This window comes from Artemia franciscana, chromosome 11, assembly GCF_032884065.1.
Source record: "Artemia franciscana chromosome 11, ASM3288406v1, whole genome shotgun sequence".
NCBI classification, from domain to species: Eukaryota; Metazoa; Arthropoda; class Branchiopoda; order Anostraca; family Artemiidae; genus Artemia; species Artemia franciscana.
Window position 1 is genome coordinate 28,936,397 of NC_088873.1, and position 24,532 is coordinate 28,960,928.

A 24,532-nucleotide genomic window follows, 5' to 3' on the forward strand; every position below is an offset into this window, starting at 1 on the left:
ACTGAATAATCAAGTCAAAATTAAAACAAATAAAAATTACCACAAACAAGATAGGGATTACCACCCCTTTAACTCCCAAAGGCTAGAGTGGCATTTGCGCTTTAGTGAAAACAATGTGCATTTTGGAGAGCGTGTTTTTCGCCATTCATTGATTTTCTAGGGAGTGTGTTAATACCTTTTGATACCGTCAGTTTTCCAAGTCTAATTCAGTCACACTTTTAAACTCAGTCAAAGATATTGTATAGAAAATGCTATAAATAAATAGAAGAGCCCCAAAACAAACAGAAACTAAAATGAATAACAATAAATACACCATGAGTGTCTAAAATGTGCCCAAAAGAGTGTCCATTATATGCTGATTCCAACCAACTAAAATTCAGTAGCCTCGCAACCACCCATCAAAATTTATATTTCTGTATATATTTGTATATCCTCAGAAAAAGGGAGGGGGGATATCTTCAAAAAATAATCTTGTCTGAGTGAAAACTGTATTAAAAAATTTTGGGAGTAAAAATATGGTTTTTCAAGCCCCTTACTTCAAAATTGCAAATTTTAATGCTTTTCCTGTCACAGGTTAGAATTTTTTTTCTGTTTCTTCTTTTTTTTGTACCAAATGTGCTCCATACTGAACCGATTGTGGTTAAATTTCTAGAAGGTCTAATTCTTATGGAAACTGAAAGTTCTAGTTCCTAGTTCAAGAGCTGCTAAGGATCAGAGAACAATTAGGCAACCTCCCTTATTTCCGTCTGCAAGGCCCATTGCAGTCATAACTGGTCCAAACAAAGACCAAATAGATTTCAAAATGTTTGGGTGTCATAAATATTCCCTCCTTTTGTCGGCCTAATCAAAAATGTTTGCTCTTTTTTCAAATAGAAAAAATATTTAAAAATTGACCTTTTTCCAGGCCCAGTTTTTGGGAAACAGAGTTATTTTTACAGGTGTTATTATAAAATAAACTCAAATACTAGTTAAGTTTACAGGAACGAAAGAAATATTTCTTATAATAAATGTATTTACGGCTTTCAATTCAATTTTAATATTTGAAAGGACGTCTATTTCACATATGTTCCTTTTCATTCCGTTTCTTTTTGAAGCATAGAAAATGGATGAGTAAATAAATATTTTTGAACCCTTATAAGAGAATCAGAATATGATTCAACAATGGATTTTCTTTGGGTTCGAAAGGAATTGTTATTTTAAATGACACCTATGATCGAAACTATTCTTTTTTATCCCATTTTAGTCGGACTCAAGGGTATAGAAAATTAAAGCCTAAACAAAACTTTAAGAGTATGATAAATGATACGTTTGAAAGTATTCTAATACGTTTGAAAGAGATGGGTTCAAAAGGAAGAAAACATTGAAAAAATTCTGTTGCATATTAGACCAATGGAATTACGCCGATTGGTTAAGAAATATTGATACTAAAATTATAAATATGTAATACAAATCAAAAATCAAAATAATAGTCCAGTTTACAGGAAAAAAAAATATCTTATAGAGCTATAATAATCGAAACTATTCTTTTTGATCGCATTTTAGTCGGACTCAAGGGTATGGAATATTAATCCATAAAGAAAACTTTAAGAGCTTGCAAAATGATTCATTCGAAAACATTCTAATGCGTCTGAAAGAGATGGATTCAAGAGGAAGAGAACATTGAAAAAATTTTGTTGTGTATGAGACCAATCGAAAATAACTGATTGATTAAGAAATACTGATACTGGAATTATGTATATGTAATATAAATCAAAAACCAATATATGATTCAACAATGAATTTTCTTTGCATTTGAAAGGCATTGGTATTTCAAGTGACACTTATGATCAAAACTATTTTTTAATACAATTTTATTCGGACTCAAGGGTATAAAAAATTAACGCCTAAACAAAACTTTAACAGTCTGAGAAATGATTCATTTGAAAGCATTCTAATGCAATTGAAAGAAATGGATTCAAAAGGAAGAAGACATTGAAAAAATTCTGTTGCTTATTAAGCCAATAAAATTAAACTGATTGGTTCGGAACCACTGATACTAAAATAAGAATTCATGGAAGTCTCAGTAGTCTTTAGTGTTTTAATTTTAGAATGAAACAAGATTGCAAAACAGATTTTGTTTACTAAAGCGAGCAAATAATACTCTAACCTTCTTAAAAACTTTTTTTTGAAAAGAAAATCATTCGTTAGTTGACTTATTTTTACAGTGTGTTGAATCTGGGGATGTATATAAGATTTTTTTAAAGCTTTTCTGCTTAATTAATAGAATAAAGGATGAAAATTTAAATTTAAAGGAAAAGTTGAATATTTAACGCAAATTTATAATTAACCGTGGCTATGTATAACCTTTTAAAACAATATTTTTATGAGAAGTCCAGGCTGGACGGGATGAGAATATTCTCAATGATATACATTGAACATGTAAATTATTTTGTTATTCCATGTTGCTGAATGTTACTTGGAGCTTTGATCATAAACGTTCTGTCAATAGATAGAAAACAATATTCGAAAAGAGAAACACAGCAAATAAATAGTAATAATAAACATTGACCCTTTTTAATTAAAAAATTGCAACAAAATAAGTTTTTCAAACAAAAGTAAAGAACTCCATTAAACCAAAAATGAGCAAAATAGAATAAAATAATCTACCAAACTAACCGAGGGGCTTTTCCTCCTCAACACCCCGCTCTTTACACTAAAGTTTTTTGCTGTTTTAAAATGTAGAGTTAAGGAAAAGAGTCAAACTTTAGCGTAAAGAGCGGGGTGTTGAGGAGGAGAAGTCCCTTTCAAATACGGAGTAATTTCTGTTCGTTTTAAGTTTTAATGTCGCTCCTTATTTTCATTTAAAAAAACTTGTTTTTTGTTTGTTTAATTCTCTCGAATATATCCAAGTAGTTGCGTGGTAAATATTAAATTAAAGTTTACGTTAAAAATTTAATGAGATGGATGTGCATATTTTTATTGGATAAGAAATCAAACCTTGGTGTAATATTTGAAACTGCTGGATGTAAGACCTCTTCAACATTTTTGTCGCTGAACGATATTGGGATTAAATGTGTGTTAAAGCTGAGAAAGTAACTTCCCATAAATATGTGGTGTTAAATGGCAGAAGTATATTTAACGCCATATCAGCGATTGTGGTAAATTCAGTTCTAGTTCAGATCCAGAATTCAGTCAAGGGCTTTTTTTGGAATTGTAGTTTTAAGTTTGAGTCACACGAAAGCTCAGCAAATTCCTCTTGAGCTTTAAGTGGCAGGTGATCAAACTCACTTAAGCCAATCTAAAACGGCTTTTGAATCCAAGCTATTTTTTGTAAATCAATATTTAATATAAAATATGTCCGGAACTGTATTTCTAGCGCTTTTAAGTGATCTACAATAGTTTTTGCAATAAAAGTTTTACGATGAATTTTCTCAATTACAAAATTGTCGACACCGGAAAACATTTCGAACGAATATTTTTCGACCCTACTTATCCAAATGCTGATCTTTTTAATAAAACTTTCAATTTTGTCGTTTGAAGTAAATATATCGCAATTTTTTCCTTGAAGAGACAAGTTAAGATCGTTTAACTTCGCAAAAATATCTGACCAATAACACAGCTTGGGTAGCCACAAGTCATTTTGAAAAAAAGCAGCAAATTCACATTTTCGTTCAGTTAAAAATATTTCGATCTCGTCCTTCGATAACAATAATCTTTTTAAACTTTGACCTCTTGACAACCATCTTACTTCTGCATGTAATAACAAAGTTGTGTAGTTGGAATTCGTATCCTTACAGAGATTTGAAAATAAGCGACTGTTAAGGGCATGGTTCTTAATCAAAATTTATGACCTTAACAGCATCCTGAAGCACATCGTTCAATTCTGGTGCTATTAATCAATTAAGAAGCGCCCATAGGATCTTTATATGCCGGGACTGTAAGGTCCCGTCGGTCGCGAAAGGATTAAACTGACTAATTCGAAATAAAATGCACTTCGTTCACAATCATACAATGGCTAAATGAAAATAACACCAAATGTTTATATAGTTTCTTCAAAATAACACTTAGAAATCTTGTTCATAATATTTATCAGGATTATTTCGGTTTTAAGAGATTGACAAAAATAAATCGACATTTTTTATAAATTTCTATAACATCTTCTGATTCATAGTAAATTTATACAAGATATTATAATGATCGGAAGAGAAATGCTGGTTTAAACAGTCTTTCCGAACCAGAAGATTTTATGATACATTTATCTACGATGATTGTTATTTTTCTTTATAACAATAATTTTACAAGCTAAAAAACATTTTTTGTTAAATTGTTTTTTTATCACTCGCGACCCCATAATTTTGCTACGCGTCCCCAAATTTTGGGGTCGCGACCCATAGTTTAAGAAGCCCTGCCTTAGACTATTAATAAGAGAACAAGTGGTCTCAATTTCCAATCGAATGAGTCCTTTTTGAAGTTTGTAAGACAGGGTTTTCTATAAAAACCTTATATGCCTCCATGGCATAAATTAAAACCTTTGCTTTGAGGGCTGTGGGGGAGGGTTGTCATCCTCAAAGACAAAATATCCAGAGCTTTCAACTACATTGAACAAAATGGCTATCTCAAAATTTTAATTGAGTGTGTTAGGGGAAATGGTGGGCGTGGGAGGGGGGTTAGTTGCCCTCCAACCGCTCTTAACTACTAAAAAAGGCATTAGCCTTTTCAATTTTTAATTGAATGAACCCTTTTGTAAGTTTTCAAGAAAACTTCTTCGATACGAAGTGCTCTGGTCTAAACAAAAAAATAAAAATAATAATAATACATTGTGCCAACATCGTTCTTTACTTAGGCAGCGCAATGCCTTTGATAAAATTATCCCTGAATTCAATTTCACTAGTGAACTCTTCCCTCGCATGACCCTCTTGGGGTTCTTGGGGTTCAAGACCCTCGGCTTAGGATCACTTACACGAGTTTTTATCGGTGTTTTTAAGCAAAATCAAGTTTATGATTTTTTTTTTTTTTTTTTTTTTTTTTTTTTTTAAGGATGCATTCTTCGATTAAAATCACTAAAGTGTATTAACCAAGGGAATTAATCTTTGCTAAAACTCGGTTGAGGAATAGAGGCGGCGAAGCAGCCCAGCCAATGAACACTATAATGCAACCACATCATGGTAGATAAGAGATTGGGCTTAAACATTACTACGACTAATTTGTCTATGATATATCATTTGAGATTGGTAATCTCTATGGTAGCTTGCCAGGGAGGAAATCTAAAACTTAAAATTTCTTTCAGCTTGCTATATGCAAAGTGCCTCCAATAATTTTTAAGCCACGGAAACTTACAGTTCAGGCACTATCTAACTTCAAACTTTCATTTTTTCGAGGGCCTTCAACTTCTAAGATTTTGAAGTCTTCTAGAGCCCTGACCGAATAAAGTCAGTGGTAAAAACTTCTTTTGAGAATGGGTTGCTTGACTATAGCTACTTGCTAGTCTACGGTTCCGGGTACATTCAGGGGGAAGATAGCCAGGACTATGATATTTCCTCCCCTGTGTCTTTATGCCCAAAATTTTTCCTAAAATTTCAGACACATACCACTTTCACGTAAAGGCCAGAGAAAGGACCAAAATGCTTGTGTTACAAGTTTTGAGCCAATCGGCGAAAAAAAACTTACCGAGTCTTTTTTCTGTCAATTTGGTGGTGGGAGGGGTTTCCGGAGAGGCCACAGACCAGCAATTACTGTCCGATAATGTATTTTGAAAATTCTTGTCTATGTTTGGTTCAGACACAAAAAGGTGTGCGCTTTTACAAAAATATTGTGGAGGGTGGGGAGGTTCTGGGCCATTTTTGTATTACAATAGCACAGATCAAAAATCCTTTCATGGCCACGGTTCAAATAATGTGCCAAATACCCACCATTTTACATCCACCAATTCAGTCCTTAGCTTGGATTTAGCTCGTTTCCAGGACTTCCATTTTCAATGACAGCTTCACATAGAGGGGGTTGTGATAGAAAATGAAGAATGGGCTTATTTGATCGAAAATTGTAACTCCTAGTTATCTTTTATGCCCTTATTTTGTACCTATAACTCCAGTCCCCGTTATGGAATTGGATTAAACTTTGAGGTAACCATTTGAATCAGCATGTGTGAAAGGTCCAAAAATGTCCGTAAGGAATTACATTACCCAAATACCTCTAGGGGTAAGGATCCCAAAATATTAATTAGCCTATTTAATAAATACAAATTAGCAGAAAGGGTGGGTATATTGCACTTTTTCAAAGGCGAAACAGAATTGAGCTCTTGCTATCCTTAAATGAAAGGTTCAATTCTTTGGCCGTCACAAAAATAGACATATATCAGCTCCCTTTAACCGCTAAGTTTGAGTGGTTCAATCCTTCCGTCTTTTGAATGGGTCTATAGGATTCCGTCTAATGGGCGTAGTCTTTATTGGCTGGGGGGGAGGCGGTTCCCGGGCCAATGGTACTCACGTACATGCTATCTTCCAGTTTCGTTTCCAGTGTTTCAGTTTAGTTTCTTTCTTGCTGTATTAATATGTTTTCATAGCCTATGTTCATGATAACTTTTTGGAAAACTTACCCATCACTTTTGCTGTATTTTATCAAACCTTTTTCGTCAAATGGTTGCGTAGCAATCGCATCAAAAACAAGGGACTGGAACAGATCCTTATCACCTGCAGAAAAGATAGACTTAAATTGAAGACTAGGTGAAAAAAGATCAAAGATCTGAAGAAAAGGAGAAGCTCTTCCTTCCTTTCTAGGTTAGGTTAAGGAAAAGGAGAAAAGAAAAAATACTCTTCCCATGTTTCTACTGTGTGTGAAAGTTATTGAGTTTGCAACATAAGACTTCTGTTTTTGCACTTTTCTTGGGTCAAGGTATTTTCTAACTTGGCTTATTTTAAATTCCTTTTTTATAATTAGAAAAAAAAGAATAGCTTATTTTTTTATGTAAATTTGTTGAATCCATCTTTCGCAAAATTGACATGTATATCAATCTTAGGTAAAAGAATAAAAACATAATGGTCTTATTCTGATGTGCATACGTTATCAAAAAGTCTCCCCCTCCGCAAGTCAATGACTTCTCCCGTTAAAACTGATGTAACGAAGGAATTGTCTTTTTTTGTTTATAATTGCCAAAAAAGCAAAAATGATGGTTTTTAGTGTGGGTTAGAAGAAAGTTTGAAACTGAATTTGGAAGCGCTGACAATACAGGATTTTTTGAGAATAATTTAGTTTTTTTTCAAATTTGTTTATATATATATATATATATATATATATATATATATATATATATATATATATATATATATATATATATATTAATTTCAGTATTAAAGCATCTTTCAATAATAACTTGTATTAATATAAGGTAATCTCGTAAACTACAGTGGCTTGGCGTAAAAAAAATAATATAATAAAGATTGAGAATAAGGTTTTCTTAAGTCAACGAAAATACTAAACGAACAACGCAAATATTTCAGGAGATAACGGTCTCTCTTCTTTAAATTTATCAGAGTAATTTGAAGAAAAAAAAATATGAGCGAGGCAACTCGGATAAAACAAAACAAAAGCGGAAAGCCAACAGAAGAGATAAACAAAGACGAAAATTGGAATAATTATAAAAACCTAAAAGCCAAACAGCACGGAAAATCAACAGAAACGACAAGCAAATAAAACCCAACATTAGCAGAGTTAAGTTTAAAACCCAAAAACCGAGTCCCAAGAGCGAGCCATTTACCAATACCTACGACTAGTAAAATCCATAATTCTCGTTCGATTCTAGGAAATGACTGATTGGTAAAATTCTTTCAGTTGTTAAACCAACGAATGAAATTCTATCATTTGTAAAGAAAATTTAAATATGAATCCCCTTATTTTTATGTTACCAATATTTCTATTCAAAGCCGGATCTAAATTTCGGTATTTATATATCTCGAAAGCCTCTTTGTAATGCTTGGTCACATCTATGTTTGGCCCCAAACTTTCAGGGTTTCTTTCTTTTTATCCCCCTAAGCTAATCTTTTTAGTCTTGGATATAATTTAAAAAAGCACAAGCACTTACAAAAATAGTCATCCTTATTCTGCCGCTTTGAATAGATGCCACCTGAAATAGAAGAAATCAAATTTTTAATTCGTATAACATATGAGAGCCATACAACGTAAAAATACACAGTTTGACGTGCATGAGCAGTTTCATTTGGTTTGACGAGTGACTAAATACACACGTTTTTACTGTGAATATGAATATTTTTCTCTAATTAAATTTCACAACAAAAGTGATTAGCAAAGCTTTGCACTTGTTGTAACAATTATTAGGAATTGACTTTAGCTAGCATGACATATGTCTGTTGCTCTTCAAAACTGTACATAGCTTCCTAAACCATATTTTTAGAATGTCATACAGGTCGTAGATAACTTCGAAGACCACACTGCCTTTCCATGACGAAAGTAAAACAGTTCAAAATAGGGATGATACCTTTTTTATTGACAGTGAAATATAAAATTATTTAACTGGATATTTCGAACACATATACAGTGTTCATCATCAGCAGTAAAACTGCTCAGCAGTATAATTTTATATTTCACTGTCAATAAAAAGGTATCATCCCTATTTTGAACTGTTTTACTTTCGTCATACAGGTCATCCACGTACACATGAGGGACTTCCAGGCCAATGTCTCCTCAAAACATTTTTTAGGACTTTACTCATGGCTTTCATCTGATTATAATTCTTTGGTCTCACTGTCTAAAGATAATAGCCCTCCTAACCCTCCCCCTCCCCCCAAAAATAGCCCACGTGTGTGACGGTTTGAATCGAACTATAACCCATAAATTGTCACTAATGTTCTTTTATATTTGTATTCTCAGCTATGCTTCTTCCTATTTGTGTTTATTTCCTCGTTACTTAGTTGCTTCAATAGGCCCTATCTAAGCATTTTAAACTTTAATTTAAAATTTAATAAAGATTTATGCCATTAAATTGAAAAAAGGAAAAGAAGCCGAATAAGAAAATAATTAATAGCCAAGTCTTACCCGCTATTTTCAGTTTTTTGTTAAAATAAAGTTTGAAGGGAAAAAAAGTGTTATAGAAAAAAAGCACAAGCAATTGCAGGAAGTTACCGTAAAATATTTACTTTTAGAAATATTTAATGTCGAATGAGCTCCCAGGAGGAGCTCCTCCTGGCATCAAGATTATAGTCGCGAAAAACATAATTAATTTTTTGTATATCTTAACATTTCATATAGGACCTGAAAATTCAAAAAATTAACTTGTTCCTATTTAATCTTCTGGTCAATTAGTGTATTACTCTGCTAATTGGTTCTTTCAAATTCTTGTATTGTTTTAGAAAAGTAGGCACTCGTCAAATATAGGCGGATAATTTTTGGTTTATAAAAGACTATTTTACAAGTTTTAATTATAGCCGTCTTATTGAGAAGAACGCTAAATCCAACTCTATAAGAACACTAAATTATATATTCCACTAAATATACTAATTAGTATGAAGATATCGATTTAGTATTGGTAGATGTTCCGTTTTATCAAAAATTTGGTGATTTTAAGGAATTTATTTAGTGCAGTGGTCAACCTTATACATAAAAAATCCTAAAAAAGCCCCAAAACAAACTTATTTCTTGAGCTTAATTCATATTGCTCAAAATAATATTTTAAAAGTTTGCTTGACTTGATTTTCTGACTAAAGCTAACCTTTTTACTGTTTTCAGTGTTTGGTCAATTATTTAAGCCAGAAGTGAGAGAACTGATTAATTTGTTTACATAAGTTTTTTTCCCATTGACATATACATCTTGTTATTTTTATTATATTATATTGCAGAAAATTGGTTGTTTGTAAGAGTTAGAAATCTGAATGTTGCCTCTATTTTTGTTTTAGATGAATTATATTGCTACAAAGATATTCTTTAAAATTTTAACTACCATGCAAGATGCTCAAGTAGTTTGACTCACAGTTTAACAATCAATAAGCTCGAGGCCATGTTTCTATTTAGAACTTTATTAGCTTTTACAAGCAAGGTTTTTGTAAAAAGCCATAGTATGAGCAAGAATTTCTCCATTGAGCTTTATTCGTCAACTGCCTACCTTTACTGGAATCTTTAGAAGACTGGGCTCCGTACCTGGATCGCCACTTCCACGCGGGCCTTTGAGAGCGTTCCATAAAGTGAAACACTTCAGCCTCAGGCGTGAGCAAGGCATGATCCGGGGTATCATACATGTACTGACAATATATCCTGAAAAAAAAGAGTAGAGATTACACTTTAATGTGAGCTTTGTTATAAGATAGTGCAAAAACAGAAGCTATAAAATGCACGCAAATTCTCATGTGAGTTTTCAAAGCTGAAAAAAAAAAAAAAACAAAAAAAAAAAAAAAACAGAGAAGACCTAACATCAAAGGATATTTTAACGTTTATCCTGATTATAAGAATTTCCTGACAGATAATATTAGAGGACACGAACCGTATGAAAAATGTGGTTTTATCCTAGTTTTTAGGGCTATAATAAGAGAAAAGTCAAAATAGCTAGGATACGTTTTTTGAAGAAAGGATGAAAGACTGCCAAACATCACTCCTTTTGGCCATCCATCTAGGGCCAAATGAAAAGCAGGTTGTCCCAAAATGAAGCGAGAAGAAGTCGCAAGGAAAGATTTATAGAAAATTGGAACTTCATGAGAGGAGGGAAAGAAAAGTTTTGAATATACTGAAGTGGGGAGGAGTGTACGCAGCTGCGTTTACCTCAAGCAGCTTGTTGCTCTTTGAGTTTTAAGTTGCAGCAGTAGTATCTGAAGCAAAAGTTTTTATCTGGAACAAAGGGGCTCATAAAAAGTAGCTTGCATTGGAAAAATCGCAGAAACTGCAAAATAGTGCAATAAGAGATATAGAAGAAGAAGTGCACGATCTTGTCGAAATCCTAAATGGCAATGGCAAAATCAGCTGCTAGTAGAGCCGTTTGATATATTGCTCGAAGCCCTCTAAACTGATTATTTCCAATTTTCTTAATTATAAGAAAATCGCGTATTCCCTGCCAGTATAATTCTAATTTTTTTTTTCTCCTGGGCGACCCCACAGTCGGAGGAAGTCTTGTGCTCTTTTGTAGACAATATGATTAATGTCTGAGGCTGGCAAGCATATTCTGCTTACTGGAGTGATGCATTTTGACCAGGCTGAGAAGCTGAGATATTTACTCGAACCATTCTGCTAAATAGCTAGAAAATACGGAAATGGAAAAAAATACGTAGTAAATTAATGGGTAGCCCTCAAGGAAGGAGAGGGAGGGGGCAGTATTTTATAATTTTTCATCAAATGAAAACGAAAATATAAAAGTGTTCAAATAAAAAAAAAATTTGGTAAAAGTGCGGCATTTTCCTAGAAAACCCTCTCTTTTTGAACTTTGCCCATGCCTTATGGGAAAACGGTGTATGCTGAAACCAGAAACTAAATACCCTACTGGCTGCCAAAACATACGAATCCACATAACAGAGTTGAGTGATTCATAGGTCTTATTGCTACCTCTTTTAGCAATGCTAGTGATTAGTGTGTAGTTGTTAAACATCACAATTCACTATAACTCTTAACTATCATTTCGTAATTTCCATACTTCACAATCTTAACATTACTTTATTTCACAATGATTTTTCCTTGTATAAGCTAAATACCATCTAATTCATCTTAGGCCAGTAGCTAGTAGACCAGGTTTTTTTTTTATTCATTGAGCTTCCCATCTTGTTGTGTTTAATTTTTACCCCATTACACTTGGTGTAAGCTCATACAAACGTTAAAATTGACAGCAGTCATGGTATAAAACTGGCTGTCAAATTACGAAATTACAAGTATCCAAAAATAAAATGATTTTGATATGAGACTCGTCCAAAACAGAAGCGACAATGGACAAAATGTCATTAGGAAGTAAGCAAAAACGAACGTTTTGGAGCAATTAAATCTGAACGGGAGCTTAGCTATAGAGAAGAATACAATAAAAAGAATGATGAGAATATCTTACCAGTCGGGATGCACTTTCCAGTTTTTCTTCTTAAATAGCTCAGATACTGCAATAAATAAAAGAAATCAGACTTTTTAATTCGGTTTTAAATATACTCAATGCAATTGTTGAAATTACGAGGGGTTGGCCGAAACAGAATTTTTAAGAGAGTAGGATGCAATATGATAGTTAGACAATGTATTGAATCTCTTCGATGGCGTATTCCGAATGCTTCCCTGAATATAAGGAATTTTTACGTCGAACAATGCAATTGTGTATCGGACTATGTGTGTTTGAAGGACTATGCTTCTCTCTCTCTCTCTCTCTCTCTCTCTCTCTCTCTCTCTCTCTTCTCTCTCTCTCTCTCTCTCTCTCCTCTCTCTCTCTCTCTCTCTCTCTCTCTCTCTCTCTCTCTCTCTCTCTCTCTCTCTCTCTCTCTCTCTCTCTCTCTCTCTCTCTCTCTCTCTCCTCTCTCTCTCCTCTCTCTCTCTCTCTCTCTCTCTCTCTCTCTCTCTCTCTCTCTCTCTCTCTCTCTCTCTCTCTCTCTCTCTCTCTCTCTCTCTCTCTCTCTCTCTCTCTCTGTGCCTGTGTGTTTGACTGGCTGTTGTTGCTTACCTCTCTCACTGTGTCTCTGTGTCTGAGTGGGTGTTTGCCTGAATCCGTGTCTGTCTTTGTGTGTTTGTATATCTGACTCTGTTTGTTTGTTAATGTTTTTAATCCCTGTCTCTCTCTCGGCGCCTGTGTGTCTGAGCGGCTGTTTTCTTGTCTCTCTCTCATATTAGATTCAAAGAAGCGTATCTTCGTCGAGCTTTGTGCAAAATTGAGTACAAAAAATTCTGAACCGCACATTTGATTCAAAGAAGCCTATCTTCATCGACCTTTGGGTGAAACAAAGCACGAAAAATTTTGAATCTCACATTTGATTCAAAGTAAACGTATTTTCATCGAGATTTGTGCAAAAGAGAGAACAAAATATTTTGAACAATAAATTTGATTCAAACAAACGTATGCTCATCGAGCTTTGTGCAAAACAGCTGAAAAAACATTTTGAACCACACATTTGATTCAAAGGAACGTATCTTCATCGAGTTTTGGGCAAAACAGAGAACAAAACATTTTGAATCCCACATTTGATTAAAAGTAAACGTATCTTCATCGAGCTTTGTGCAAAAGAGAGCAAATTTGAACAATAAATTTGATTCAAAGAATTGTATGTTCATCGAGCTTTGTGCAAAATAGCTTAAAAAACATTTTGAACCACACATTTGATTGAAAAAAACCTACAGAGTACAAAACCATACATTTGATTCAAAGCGGTGTATCTTCATCGAGTTTTGTGCAAAACAGAGCAAAAATATTTTGAACCACACATTTGTTTCTAAGAAATGTATTTTCATCGAGCCTTGGGGAAAATAGAGTACAAAAATTTTTTGAAAGTGCACATTCAAATATAATGTCACAAGCGGATTTTTTCAAGCAAATAGCAAAAGAAATTCAATTGTGATATTTTTGAAATAGAAAATGAAAATGGTGTACATATTTTACTCGTAATTTTTTGGTTTTTGAAAAACAATGTTTGTAATGACATTTTTTTGCTTATTTTTATTCTTTTATTTTTTTTTTATTTTAGTGTTATTAAAATTCTTTTCTCGATGCCTTTTAATGTAATACATTTAAAATCCCGCTTTATATTCAATTAATGCAGGATTCCTATAAAAAAGTGAACCGGTTTCGTACAATCCAAATAAGAAAATTATTCTTATAACTGCCATTGGATTTATCTTGTTAATCATACCCATACAAGAATATTAAATGACATGTCGACTGGATTATACTAATGATCCAATGTAGTAAGTAATGTAATTAGGCCAACAGTAATTTAATTAGGCTCTAGTTTAGTATAAGCAGTCTTTAGAGCCCAAATAAGGTTGTAGAATCAGGGATGCATATAGTATCAATACTTACTTCCAAATAACAAACACTATACGTATAAAATTGAGAAATTTTATAACTTAAAGACCTTTTCTAGGGAATATGGGGATCTTACTATTTCAAAATACATAGTTACTTGGCCTTTTAGCTATGCTGAACAAAATGGATATCTAAAATTTTCTTCGGACGATTTTGAAAAAAAATTTGCGTGGGGGGGGCTTAGTTTCCCTCTAATTTTTCTGTCACTTAAAAAACGGGCACTTTAACTTTTAATTATGGTTAGAATGATCCCTCTCCCAACGTTCTGGAACAAATGGTTCGATACAATCACTCCTAGGGAAAAAAAACAAACTAAAAAACAAAGAAATAAACACGCGACCGTGATGTTTCTTCAGGCAAAAAGTACAAAATTCCACATTTTTACATATATGAGCTTGAAACCGCTACAGTAGGGTTCTCTGGTACGTTGAATCTTATGGTGAGATTTTCATTAAAATTCTGTGACTTTTAGGGCGTGTTTCTTCCTTTTTTCGAGAATCTTGCAAAATCTTGCAGGCTCTTAACCTTTCGCGGGTAAAGTTAATGAAACTTATATATTTGAAATCAACATAAAAATCCGATTCTTTTGATGTATTTAATGGTATCAAAACTCCGTTTTCTAGAGTTGTGGCTACTGCTGAGAAGGGTCGCTCCTTACTTACAGTTCGTCACCAAACTCTTTTATAATACTTGAAGAATTTTTTAGATCGTTGAAACAAATTAACAAGATTTTAAGTAATAAAAAAAAAGCTGAAGATTCTCCAGAACATCGACGTCAAAGTTGCTGGAAAGAGCACAGGGTATCAATCGACGTTAAAGTTGATGGAGGTCTTAGATGACCCCACTGATAATAGCTTGCACATCTTATGATAATACCTTGCATTGTTGTATTTATGAGAAGAAATTTATGAAGTACCCCAAACCTTTATATTTCCTTTCAGTATCCTACAGCATTACGCCTTCAGTAATGATTTACTACAAGTACTAAAAAGAGAAAGATATTAAGAAAATAAAGAAAAACAAAACGCACCATTTCCAAGTCTGTAATGTTTTATTTCTTTTTGACCTTCAACTCGGTACTGCCCCATATCCTTCAGGCTGAACAATGGCTAAACTAAAAGGTGTTTCTTTTATTCCTTTGTAGAAATATCTGTTCTGGCGAATAGAAGCTCTTCTCTACGATAAAAAGGGTACGATATTCAATTGTGATTTCGGGATTTACTCGATAAGGGGTGGGATTTAAACTAAATTGTGAAAAAAAAACAAGTTTAACAAAAGCTTAATTTTGTATGAGTCAGACGAACTTAGCAAAGCTAAGAAACATCAGATGAGGCTTGTTATAAATTAAAATTACTTTAAAAATCATTTATGAAATTATAATGGATAAAAGGTAAATTTATAATTTATTTAATTTATCCTTTATCATCAAACAGATCATGGTAATGAACTGCAACAAAAAGATTGAGCCTTCCGACTGGAATCCAGAGCTCTAAAAGACAAAATTTTGAAACCGTTAGATTTTAAAACTTAGAAAAAATATACAATATATATATCAACAGAGTCTGAAATTTTGCTAATTATAAATATGTAAAAGTCATTAAATTTAGTTTGTTTGTAAAGATTCTACCATAAAACATGTAAATAATCTTAGAAAAAGGGTTAAACATACTTTGTAGAAAAGTATGCAACATTCATTAAAGCAATACAATAAGATTGAACATGTCTGAGAACAGTAAAACTATTATATCCAAAATAGAAAATTCAACTCTAAAATTTATGGTTTCCTTTTGAAGTAACATAAAAGACACATCAGAGCAAAGTTCCGCTTTCTGTTATTTTCCTCTACAAAACAATAATTGCAGGCCAAAAAAGGGCCGGATTGTTATCAAGCTCAAGCTCGGAGATAATAATTGATGCCTATTTTGTATAGTATTTCAGTCTTAAGAGACATACTGGTAGGCTGTGGCAAGTCTGTCTTAAATAAAATGTATCTAACCCTTAAAACCCAAACCATTATTGCCGACCGTTTATCTAATAAAACTAACAATAATAGAATATTATTACAAATACAGCTACTATGACGGAGGTAATTGGATTTTTTTTAAGAAAACAAGGAGTAGGGAGAGTACCTAAGCACTCAAAAAGTTGATTTTTAGGTCCATATTTTCAAAGATATTTCACTTCTTCACATGTTTCTCCCGTTGCCTGTGCCTTTGGCCTTCAACAACGGGTTCTTGATTTACTCAGTGCTAAGGGTTTTGACTCTCTCATATTTGTTTCAAGACGACACATATTCATGTTTCTTTATTTTTATTACATCTTTTTAATTTTATATCCTAGATTCTTTCTCGTGGTTCCAAATTTACTTATTCTTCTTAATATTCAAAATTCTAACTAAATTAGTGTAGTCTTATTTTTTGGTGAAAACATAATTTTTTTTTTTTAAATTAGCATACTAACAATTTCGGGCTTGAAAAACGTTCTGAAAAACGTCCACGACTTAGAGAAAATTCGCTTTTTCCAAGGGTTGATTGTATCAACCCTATAGTCTAAGTTCAGGAGAGGGGCTCATCTTAACCAATTACGTTATTCTTTGCAGGGTTTGGTACCGATACAAATGGCTAATTTGTAGAAATCAGAAAAAACTAGGGAAATACTAAAGAATTTTTTTAAGTTAAGCGTTTAAGTTAACCCCCCCCCCCCCTCCAAAAAATGTACAATTGTGATCCTAGTAACAGGGTTGACACAGTTCTATGCACTCCCTAAACATTATCTATGTACCTCCATAGATATTGTAGTCACTTTTCGATTGCTTCATCTGTTGAAAGTGTGATTTGAATTTTACGTAGAAGACGACCCAAGAAACATAAATTCACAATTATTGAAAATTATGCGTCGTAGAAAGAACAACAACCTGGACAGTCAAATGTCCAGAATTCAATGGGACAGAGTTTCCGGTCAAACAATATAGAATTTAGTGTAAATCTAGAAGGGATATTTGTTAAATGACCTGGATCATCCAGCGCGGCAAGACCAGTCAGAACAACTAAAGCAAAAGCAATCGGAAAAATGTCTAAGGTAATGATGAAACTTAGTCAATATCAATCCAAAAAAACTTTAAAGACATGCAACAACGAGCATTATGAGGGATTGCAAAAAATGAAGGACAACAAAATTTGCGGTTTGAAGATTCGGCACAGTTACATTTTACGGCCTGAAAAAAAAAGATCTAGATGGCTCACAACTTTTCTTCTTTTTTTCTTTTTTCTTTTTTCCTTAGGAAAAAAATTAATTTTTTTTTCCAAGGATAATCTTACCGGACCTATGATTGGATAAGACGGGGAAAGGGCTTATTTCATTGGATGACGTCATAATTCACAGGGCTCTGGAGTAATAAAAATGCCTCATTTACATAAATCACGATAACTTAATAGAAAGTGGAAAAGGATTTTTTTTTTTCAGTCAATCGATTTAGATTAAACTACAGGGCGTCAATTAATTGAAATGAATAGAAATAGAAAGAAAAATTGTCATCTTTGTAATTAGTTTTGGATTGATTAATGTGTTAAATGCGTGAAATTCAAATATGCCAACAGAATGAACTAAAAACCCGATATTCACAATCGTTGAAAATGATGCGTGAGTGGAAGAACGACAACCTGTATAATCAATTGTCCAGAATTTGATGTGACACAATTCCAGAGCAATCAATTTCAAATTCAATGTCAATATACAAAATCCAATAGAAGATATTTCATTCAAAAATCTGGACCCTCCAACGCGGCAAGATCAATCCAAATGACTGAAGCAACAAATCTGAGGTTATGATGATATTGAAGAAATCTCAATCCCACGAACACTTCAAAGACATTCGACAACGAGAATCAGGACGAATCGCAAACGAAAATGAAGCACAAAAAAGTCTGCGGTTAGAGGACAAGCGACAGCGAGATGCTTTAATGTTGACAATAAGTCGCTTAATTTATAGGCAGTGCTAAATAGAAAGAAAACTTTCTTCCCTTATTTTGGAAAATACCCAATTCATTTCTTTTTATGTCTTCGGTTTGCACAGATGTCTTACAGTACAATTAAAGCCCCAAATATAAATAAAACTAAGAGAAAAAAGAAAAGAGAGAGAGAGAGGGGGGGGAGAGAGAGAGAGAGAGAGAGAGAGCGACTTTTATTATACATATCATCAATTTACAAAAGAACCACATCAGCCACTTTAGAAAGTTAAAGACTTGTTAGCAGTGGCTGATAAACATTGAATAAACAACAATACCAAAAACATTAACAAAAAAAAATAAATGAAATGAGACAAAAAGTGGGAAAAAAGGAAAATAAAGAAGAGAGAGAGAGAGAGAGAGAAAGAGAGAGAGAGAGCGAGAGAGAGAGAGAAAGAAGAAGAAGAAGAACAAATCCTACTTAAAGAACAAGACAATAAGCCATCCCATTTATATTATTTACTTAATCTCTTCCCAGAAGATGGTTCTTCAGTATGGCTAACATTTTCTGATAACCTTATACTCCTTGGTAGAATTCTATACTACTGGTCCAGCAAACCTGGGACTAAAACTTGTTCTCCGAGAGCTGCGACACTCATATACCAAATCACCCAGATCTCTAGTCTCATAACTGTAATACGAAGAACTCCTTGTAAAAATTTGACGAAAACTTTTAGGGGACAAACCATAAATACTATGAAATACAAAAATAGAAAGTTGATAATCATGAAGTTGGCTAACAGAACCATGAGTTCCCTTTAACAATTAACTGTATCATTTTCACCGTGGACATAATTTCCTAATAGTCTAATAACTTTATTTTGTAAAACCTGAACACAATTAAATTTTGTATAAAATCCATTACTCCATATCACACAATCATAAGAAATTTAAGGCATGGCAATAGAATGATAAAGAGCTAAAAGAGCAGAACGAGGTAACTGATTTCTCAGACACCGAATCAGACCAAGCCCTCTAGATACCTTAGCTGCCACTTGATCACCAAAATAGAGAAAACAATAGAAAAAAAATTGAAAACAATATCATAATTTTATTTTACTTACCATGGAGTCAATGTGAACTCTAACCCTCATATTCATTTCACCATCTCTTTTTTCAATCATTTCACGACGCATCTGAAATTCAGAATATTTTATTTGCTTAGAATCTATAATAATTGAATGACAGTCTTTGTCTAAGTTTAGTCACTCATTTCCAGAGCTGGAACTTTTTTGGAAATCATGAAGATAATGTTATATATTTAGTTTTAATCCTTACAGAAATAGACTACAAAGGTAAAGGCAACCCCCCCCCCCAAAAAAAAAACAAGAAAACTGAACTCAATCCCAAGTCTTTCAACTATTCTTTGTAAATATTAACATAAATATTTGTCTCGACGGCTCCCATTTCTTCTTGCTACAAAATTCTGTAATATTATCAGCCACTTCAATCTATTTGCTTCCATTTAAAAATATGTCGTTTCCAATTATTTTTTTTTGCCCCACTAAATTCATTAAAATCTTGTAGAAAATTCAATCAAAATTCCAGGACCAAAGAAACCCTAATTAAGATAAACAGTTAAGGAACAAGCCTGGTTGTATTGATTCTTGATATCTGAATCTCTTTTTTATTAAGAATAAAGCATAACTCTTTTTAATAAAAGACGTTGACGCGCATTAAAACAAATAAATAAAAACTGCAACAAAACATAACATAAAAAGACTATTTCAATAAAATAGTGGATTAAAAATGTGTACATTCAAAGGTTGCTAAAGCATCAGGGTCGGGATCGCCTGATGCTCAAGCTTCAGGGTCGCGATAAATGAAATAAAAAATAACATAAACCGAACAGTGCTTGGTAACAAACTGTGAATAAGGAGCGATGCACTTCAATAGTAACCAAAACTCTAAAAGACAGAATTTGATATCAATATATATATCAAAAGAATCCTCTTATTATGCTTATTCCAAATGTAAAATTCCTTAGGTTTAGCGTTATCCGTCGTAGGCTAAGAACCTGAGAATGTTTGGAAAAACACCCCTCAAAAATCAAGGAATCCTAATGAAAACCACATCATCAAATTCAGCGTATCCGAAGACTCTACAGTAGGTTTTAAGGCCCCATCTGGAAAAATGTGGACTTTTGTATTTTTTTTTGCCACAACAAAGTTCACGGATGGGTGGTTATTTTTTTTTCTTTGTTCTTTGTTTTCCCCATGGGTGATCGCATCAAACCAATAATCCTAAAATATAACGAAAGGGCTCTTTTGAAAGGAAATTAAAAGTGATAGTACCCTTTTTAAGCGACTGAAAAGATTGGAGGGCAACTAGCTCCCACCCCCTTATCCTCAAAGTCGTCCGAACAAAGTTTTGAGACATCCATTTTGTTCAAAGTAGTTGAGAAGTCCAGTAACTATGCCTGTGGAGACAAATTGACCCCCCCCCCCCCCAATCCCCGGTTAAAGGTTTGTAATTCATGAAATTTGCCCATTGTTTATATATAGTATTTCTTACTGAGAAGTATACAGACATTTTTCGAGGGGAGAGGTGAAGTTTCTTCTTGGGGGATTCTCAACAGGGAGAATTTTCTGTGAAGATGGAAGTTCCAGTGGGTGAACTTTTCAGGGAAAATTTTACACTGGGGGAATTTGCAAGAATTCTTATACGAAATTCTTTTTATTTGCCTAACTTTCTTTATGTCGGCTCAGTTTTACATGTAGAGATGTAAAGGGGATTATCTGGGGAGAGATTTTAACGGCTTGGAATTGTCTAGACTATCTTTCTGTAGGAGGGGGGATTTTCAATGAGAGAAGTTCTCTATGGGAGAGTTTTTGACGGGATAAACTCTCCAGGGGAAAGATTCTGTGGGAGCAACTTTCTACAAGGGGGCGCGATATCTGTGCGAAAACTTTTCCACGGCGAAGCGATTTTTGTCATGATTTTAAAAATAATCAGACATTACAGTTTTTTCCAAAAAAAAAAGTGCGCTAAGAATAATGTTTCACCCAGAATCGTCCGCAAGAATTTTCACAGGGGTAATTTTAAGCTAGAATGGAATTTTCTGGGGGAATTTCCATGAAAGAGGGAGGGATCTTCTTATTCTAATTAAACGGCCCTTATGTTTCAGGAGTCCTTCTAAAAGACTTGGGGCAAAAACTCAAACTTTAGCGTCAAGAGCGAGGTATTGAGAAGGGGAATCTCCCCTCCTATACGTAATAATTTCTGTTCGTTTTAAGTTTTGAGGTTGCTCCTTACTTTCAGTTTATTAAATTGTTGCTTTTATTTAAGTTCTGATCCTTTTTAAATAATTATGAGAAATCCGGCTCCCCCTCCATGGAAAATTTCTTCCCTCCATAAAATAACCCTCCATGAAAATTTATTACCACTGAAAATATCCCTCCCTCTGCAAAGAAAATGCCTCCCAGACACCCCTATTCTAACTGAGAATTCTCTCGAAAAATTTCTTGACCAAAAATTGACGAAAAAGTTCTGACCAAAAGCCAATAGGTACACGCCACTACTAATACTTCTATCAGTGCGACATTCACTACCACTACTTCTTCAACTACTACGTTTATTGCAAATACATGTAAAGTATTTTACTACTACCTGTAGTTCTGCAACTACATGTAATAATGTTGCTAATACTAGCACTAACGCTATTACTATTAATGCTAATTAAAAAGACTACTGCTACGACTACTATTACAATTATGCCTAAGGGTTTGAAGGGAAAATTTCGAGAATCTTTTTTTAGTGGAGGGGGATGAATTTAATCATAACAAGCCGTCAATATGTAGATTGTCAAAAGGATGTAACTGTAATATGTTAGGAACATTTTGGTGTTTGAAGTTGAAACGAACTTCTTGTGGGGGATTTTGAACTAATCAAAAAGGAAATATTTGCATCCTCTTCTTTCTGCTTCCACTGATACTACTGCGACTGCTACAATTATTGCCACTTCTGCTACGACTACTGCCACTAAATCTAAGGCTACTACTATTAATTTTGATTTTAGTACTACTACTGCTGCTACTAAAACCAGGGGTATTAAGGCGAAATATTTAGGGGAACATTAAACCTGTTTGGAACTAAATCCAAACACACTATGCCCAGGTAGGTTGTTTAGAGGACGTATCAAAAATACTTGAGGAAGGGTTCATGGTATTAAGGTTAAACTTTCTGCGTGTGTTGAAGGGGATGTTAATGAAACCAAAGGTGCTATGCGCATAGTACTAATGCTGCTACAACTATTTTTTATTAAGAGTATTAAGGGTAAGCTTTCTAGAAATTTTTAGGCGGAGGTGTTACTAATTCAAAAGGTTTTAGTGCCATTTTTAAGATTCAAAAGAGACTGGAGGGCAAGCAGCCCTCCTCCAAAGTCATTCATTTTCCAAACACATCCAGTCATAATTTTTAGACAGTTACTTTGTCCAGCATAGTAGAACGGTCCCGTAACTATGTCTCTAGGGATATTGCGTATGTCACCCCCCAACAATTATGTAATCTGTCCATTATGCTTTAAAACTAAACGTTGCTTTACAACTAAATCTAATGTATGATTGCCAATGAGAAACGTAAGCAATATATCTAGATCGAATGGGAGTATCAAGTTGAAACTTGCGGGGCTACTGCTATTACTGCTTTTGCTCTTAAAATTTAAATAAATCAAAAGAGTATAAATGTATCTAAGTTGTCAAAGAGCATAGAAATAACTTTTTGATAGTGTCATTATATTTTAATTTTCAGGTGAATTTTAAGAGGTGCAAAATTTAATTAAGCAATCAAATCATCAAATCAATGCATCAAATCAATCATCAAACTACATCAACCATCAATCATCAAATGCATCACCAAAACTACATAAATCTCATTTGAACAAAGAGGCTTTCACATATAATAGTGTTCAAAAATAATGAAATATATCATTAGGGCTATATATGGGATTATACGAGGGACTTTATATTAAGGAACTAAATGTTGCTCTTTTCTGTGATCGAAAGGTTTCCTTAATAACTGCTGTAACTGTAGACTGGGAACAAACATTTAAAAATATTTAATTATTACAGATAAAAGTTCTTTTATTCCAATTCCCCTTGATATATGGTAGAAGTAAGATAAAAATCTGCCATACAATTCAAAATCGAATGCTAAGTTGATGTTCTACAGTCCACAGGTGCAACTGCATGGATTTATTATGATAAGATCTTTGATGAGATCTTATTATGATGATGATCTTATTATGATTTTATTATGATCTTTATTATGATGAGATCTCTCAGTGAAAGAATATTGAAGTTTCTCTACTTTTCTCCAAAGGTATTATTTTATTGAAATTACCATAAATGGTATTTCCGTAAATAATTTCTTAGACCACACTGCTTTTTCATTTACGAAATTAGATTGAAGAAAAAACGGGTTTAATTTCTATAAAGCAGTGAACAAAAATAAAATATATAAAATACACTTTAGCTAACAGAAAAAACTCCATTTTTTTTTAATAATTCCAAAATATAGGATGGGGTTGAGGCAATAATCCTGTATCCTATTCGCATCAATGCACCCATATGTAATTTTTAGTTCTTGTAAGCTATGTTTCATGTTATAATTTTTGTTTTTTTACTCAGTTTCATTTGTTTGATTAAACCACATCAATTGCATTGAGTCGTAAGTTCTCGCTTTTATCATTAGGTCACCTTGTTTTAAGAATTAATCAAAATACTGAAAAATTAGCCCTAAACCCTTCTACAGATGGGTAAAATTTTTTGTGTAACACGGAACTAATACAGGCCCAGCATAAAAAGACATACATCTTGCGACTTCAGTTCCAACATTTATGGTTATGTCCCATTTTCTCCTATTGTGCGCTGCAATTTCAATAATAATAGCCGTTATATAACAATAGTATTGATTAGACAATTTTTTTGAGGGGGTTGCTTATTAACTCCCACACCCAAGACCAGTTGTAGGGGATGGGAAGATCAATCATTAACCCTTCAGAGGCTAATTATTTGCTTTTGGGGGTTTTCATCAGGTGGATATTTAAATTCTACTTGCATCTACTTTTAGATCAATTGTCACTAAATCAGGTAGGAACAGCTAATTATGGACTTTGGATAATACATAATCTGTATGACCAAAATAGTAAATTCCTAATTTGCTATTTTACTAGTCCTATGTTGACATTAGTAAATGAGTGACAACATATTAGCCACAAGAATAAAGAAAAATTCCACACTCAGGAACATGCATTTGCTAAATCTTTAGATCATCGGCAGATTCCAAATTCTAAAAACTAAAAAAAAATAGCTCAGATACATTTTGTACTATCGAAAATGTTGAGATAAAAAGAATGTCTACCTAAAATTTTAAGCGCACGTGTGCATTATAAAGTTGTTGGTCACCTGTGTTGTCTTATTTTATATATATACTACTGTTGAAATTGTCTCTTTTCGTAATAATTTTTCTTTCGTCAGGTTCCCATTTTATGGGTATATTTTTTTGTCAAATCACTTGTCATTTTTAACAGCCCATTCTTTCATATGTAATTTTAACCCCACACAATGCAGAGGAATTC

At 33.4% G+C, this 24,532-nt stretch overlaps 1 protein-coding gene across 1 annotated transcript in view; it reads right to left on the bottom strand.

The window, feature by feature from the left end:
* LOC136032588 (voltage-dependent calcium channel subunit alpha-2/delta-3-like) overlaps window positions 1-24,532 on the bottom strand; it is a 195,981-nt gene that overhangs the window by 48,835 nt on the left and 122,614 nt on the right. Inside the window, 7 exon segments of the mRNA XM_065712857.1 lie at window positions 6,572-6,665; window positions 8,054-8,095; window positions 10,088-10,236; window positions 12,002-12,047; window positions 14,982-15,030; window positions 15,032-15,127; window positions 19,020-19,091. Coding sequence (XP_065568929.1) covers window positions 6,572-6,665; window positions 8,054-8,095; window positions 10,088-10,236; window positions 12,002-12,047; window positions 14,982-15,030; window positions 15,032-15,127; window positions 19,020-19,091 — 548 coding nt within the window.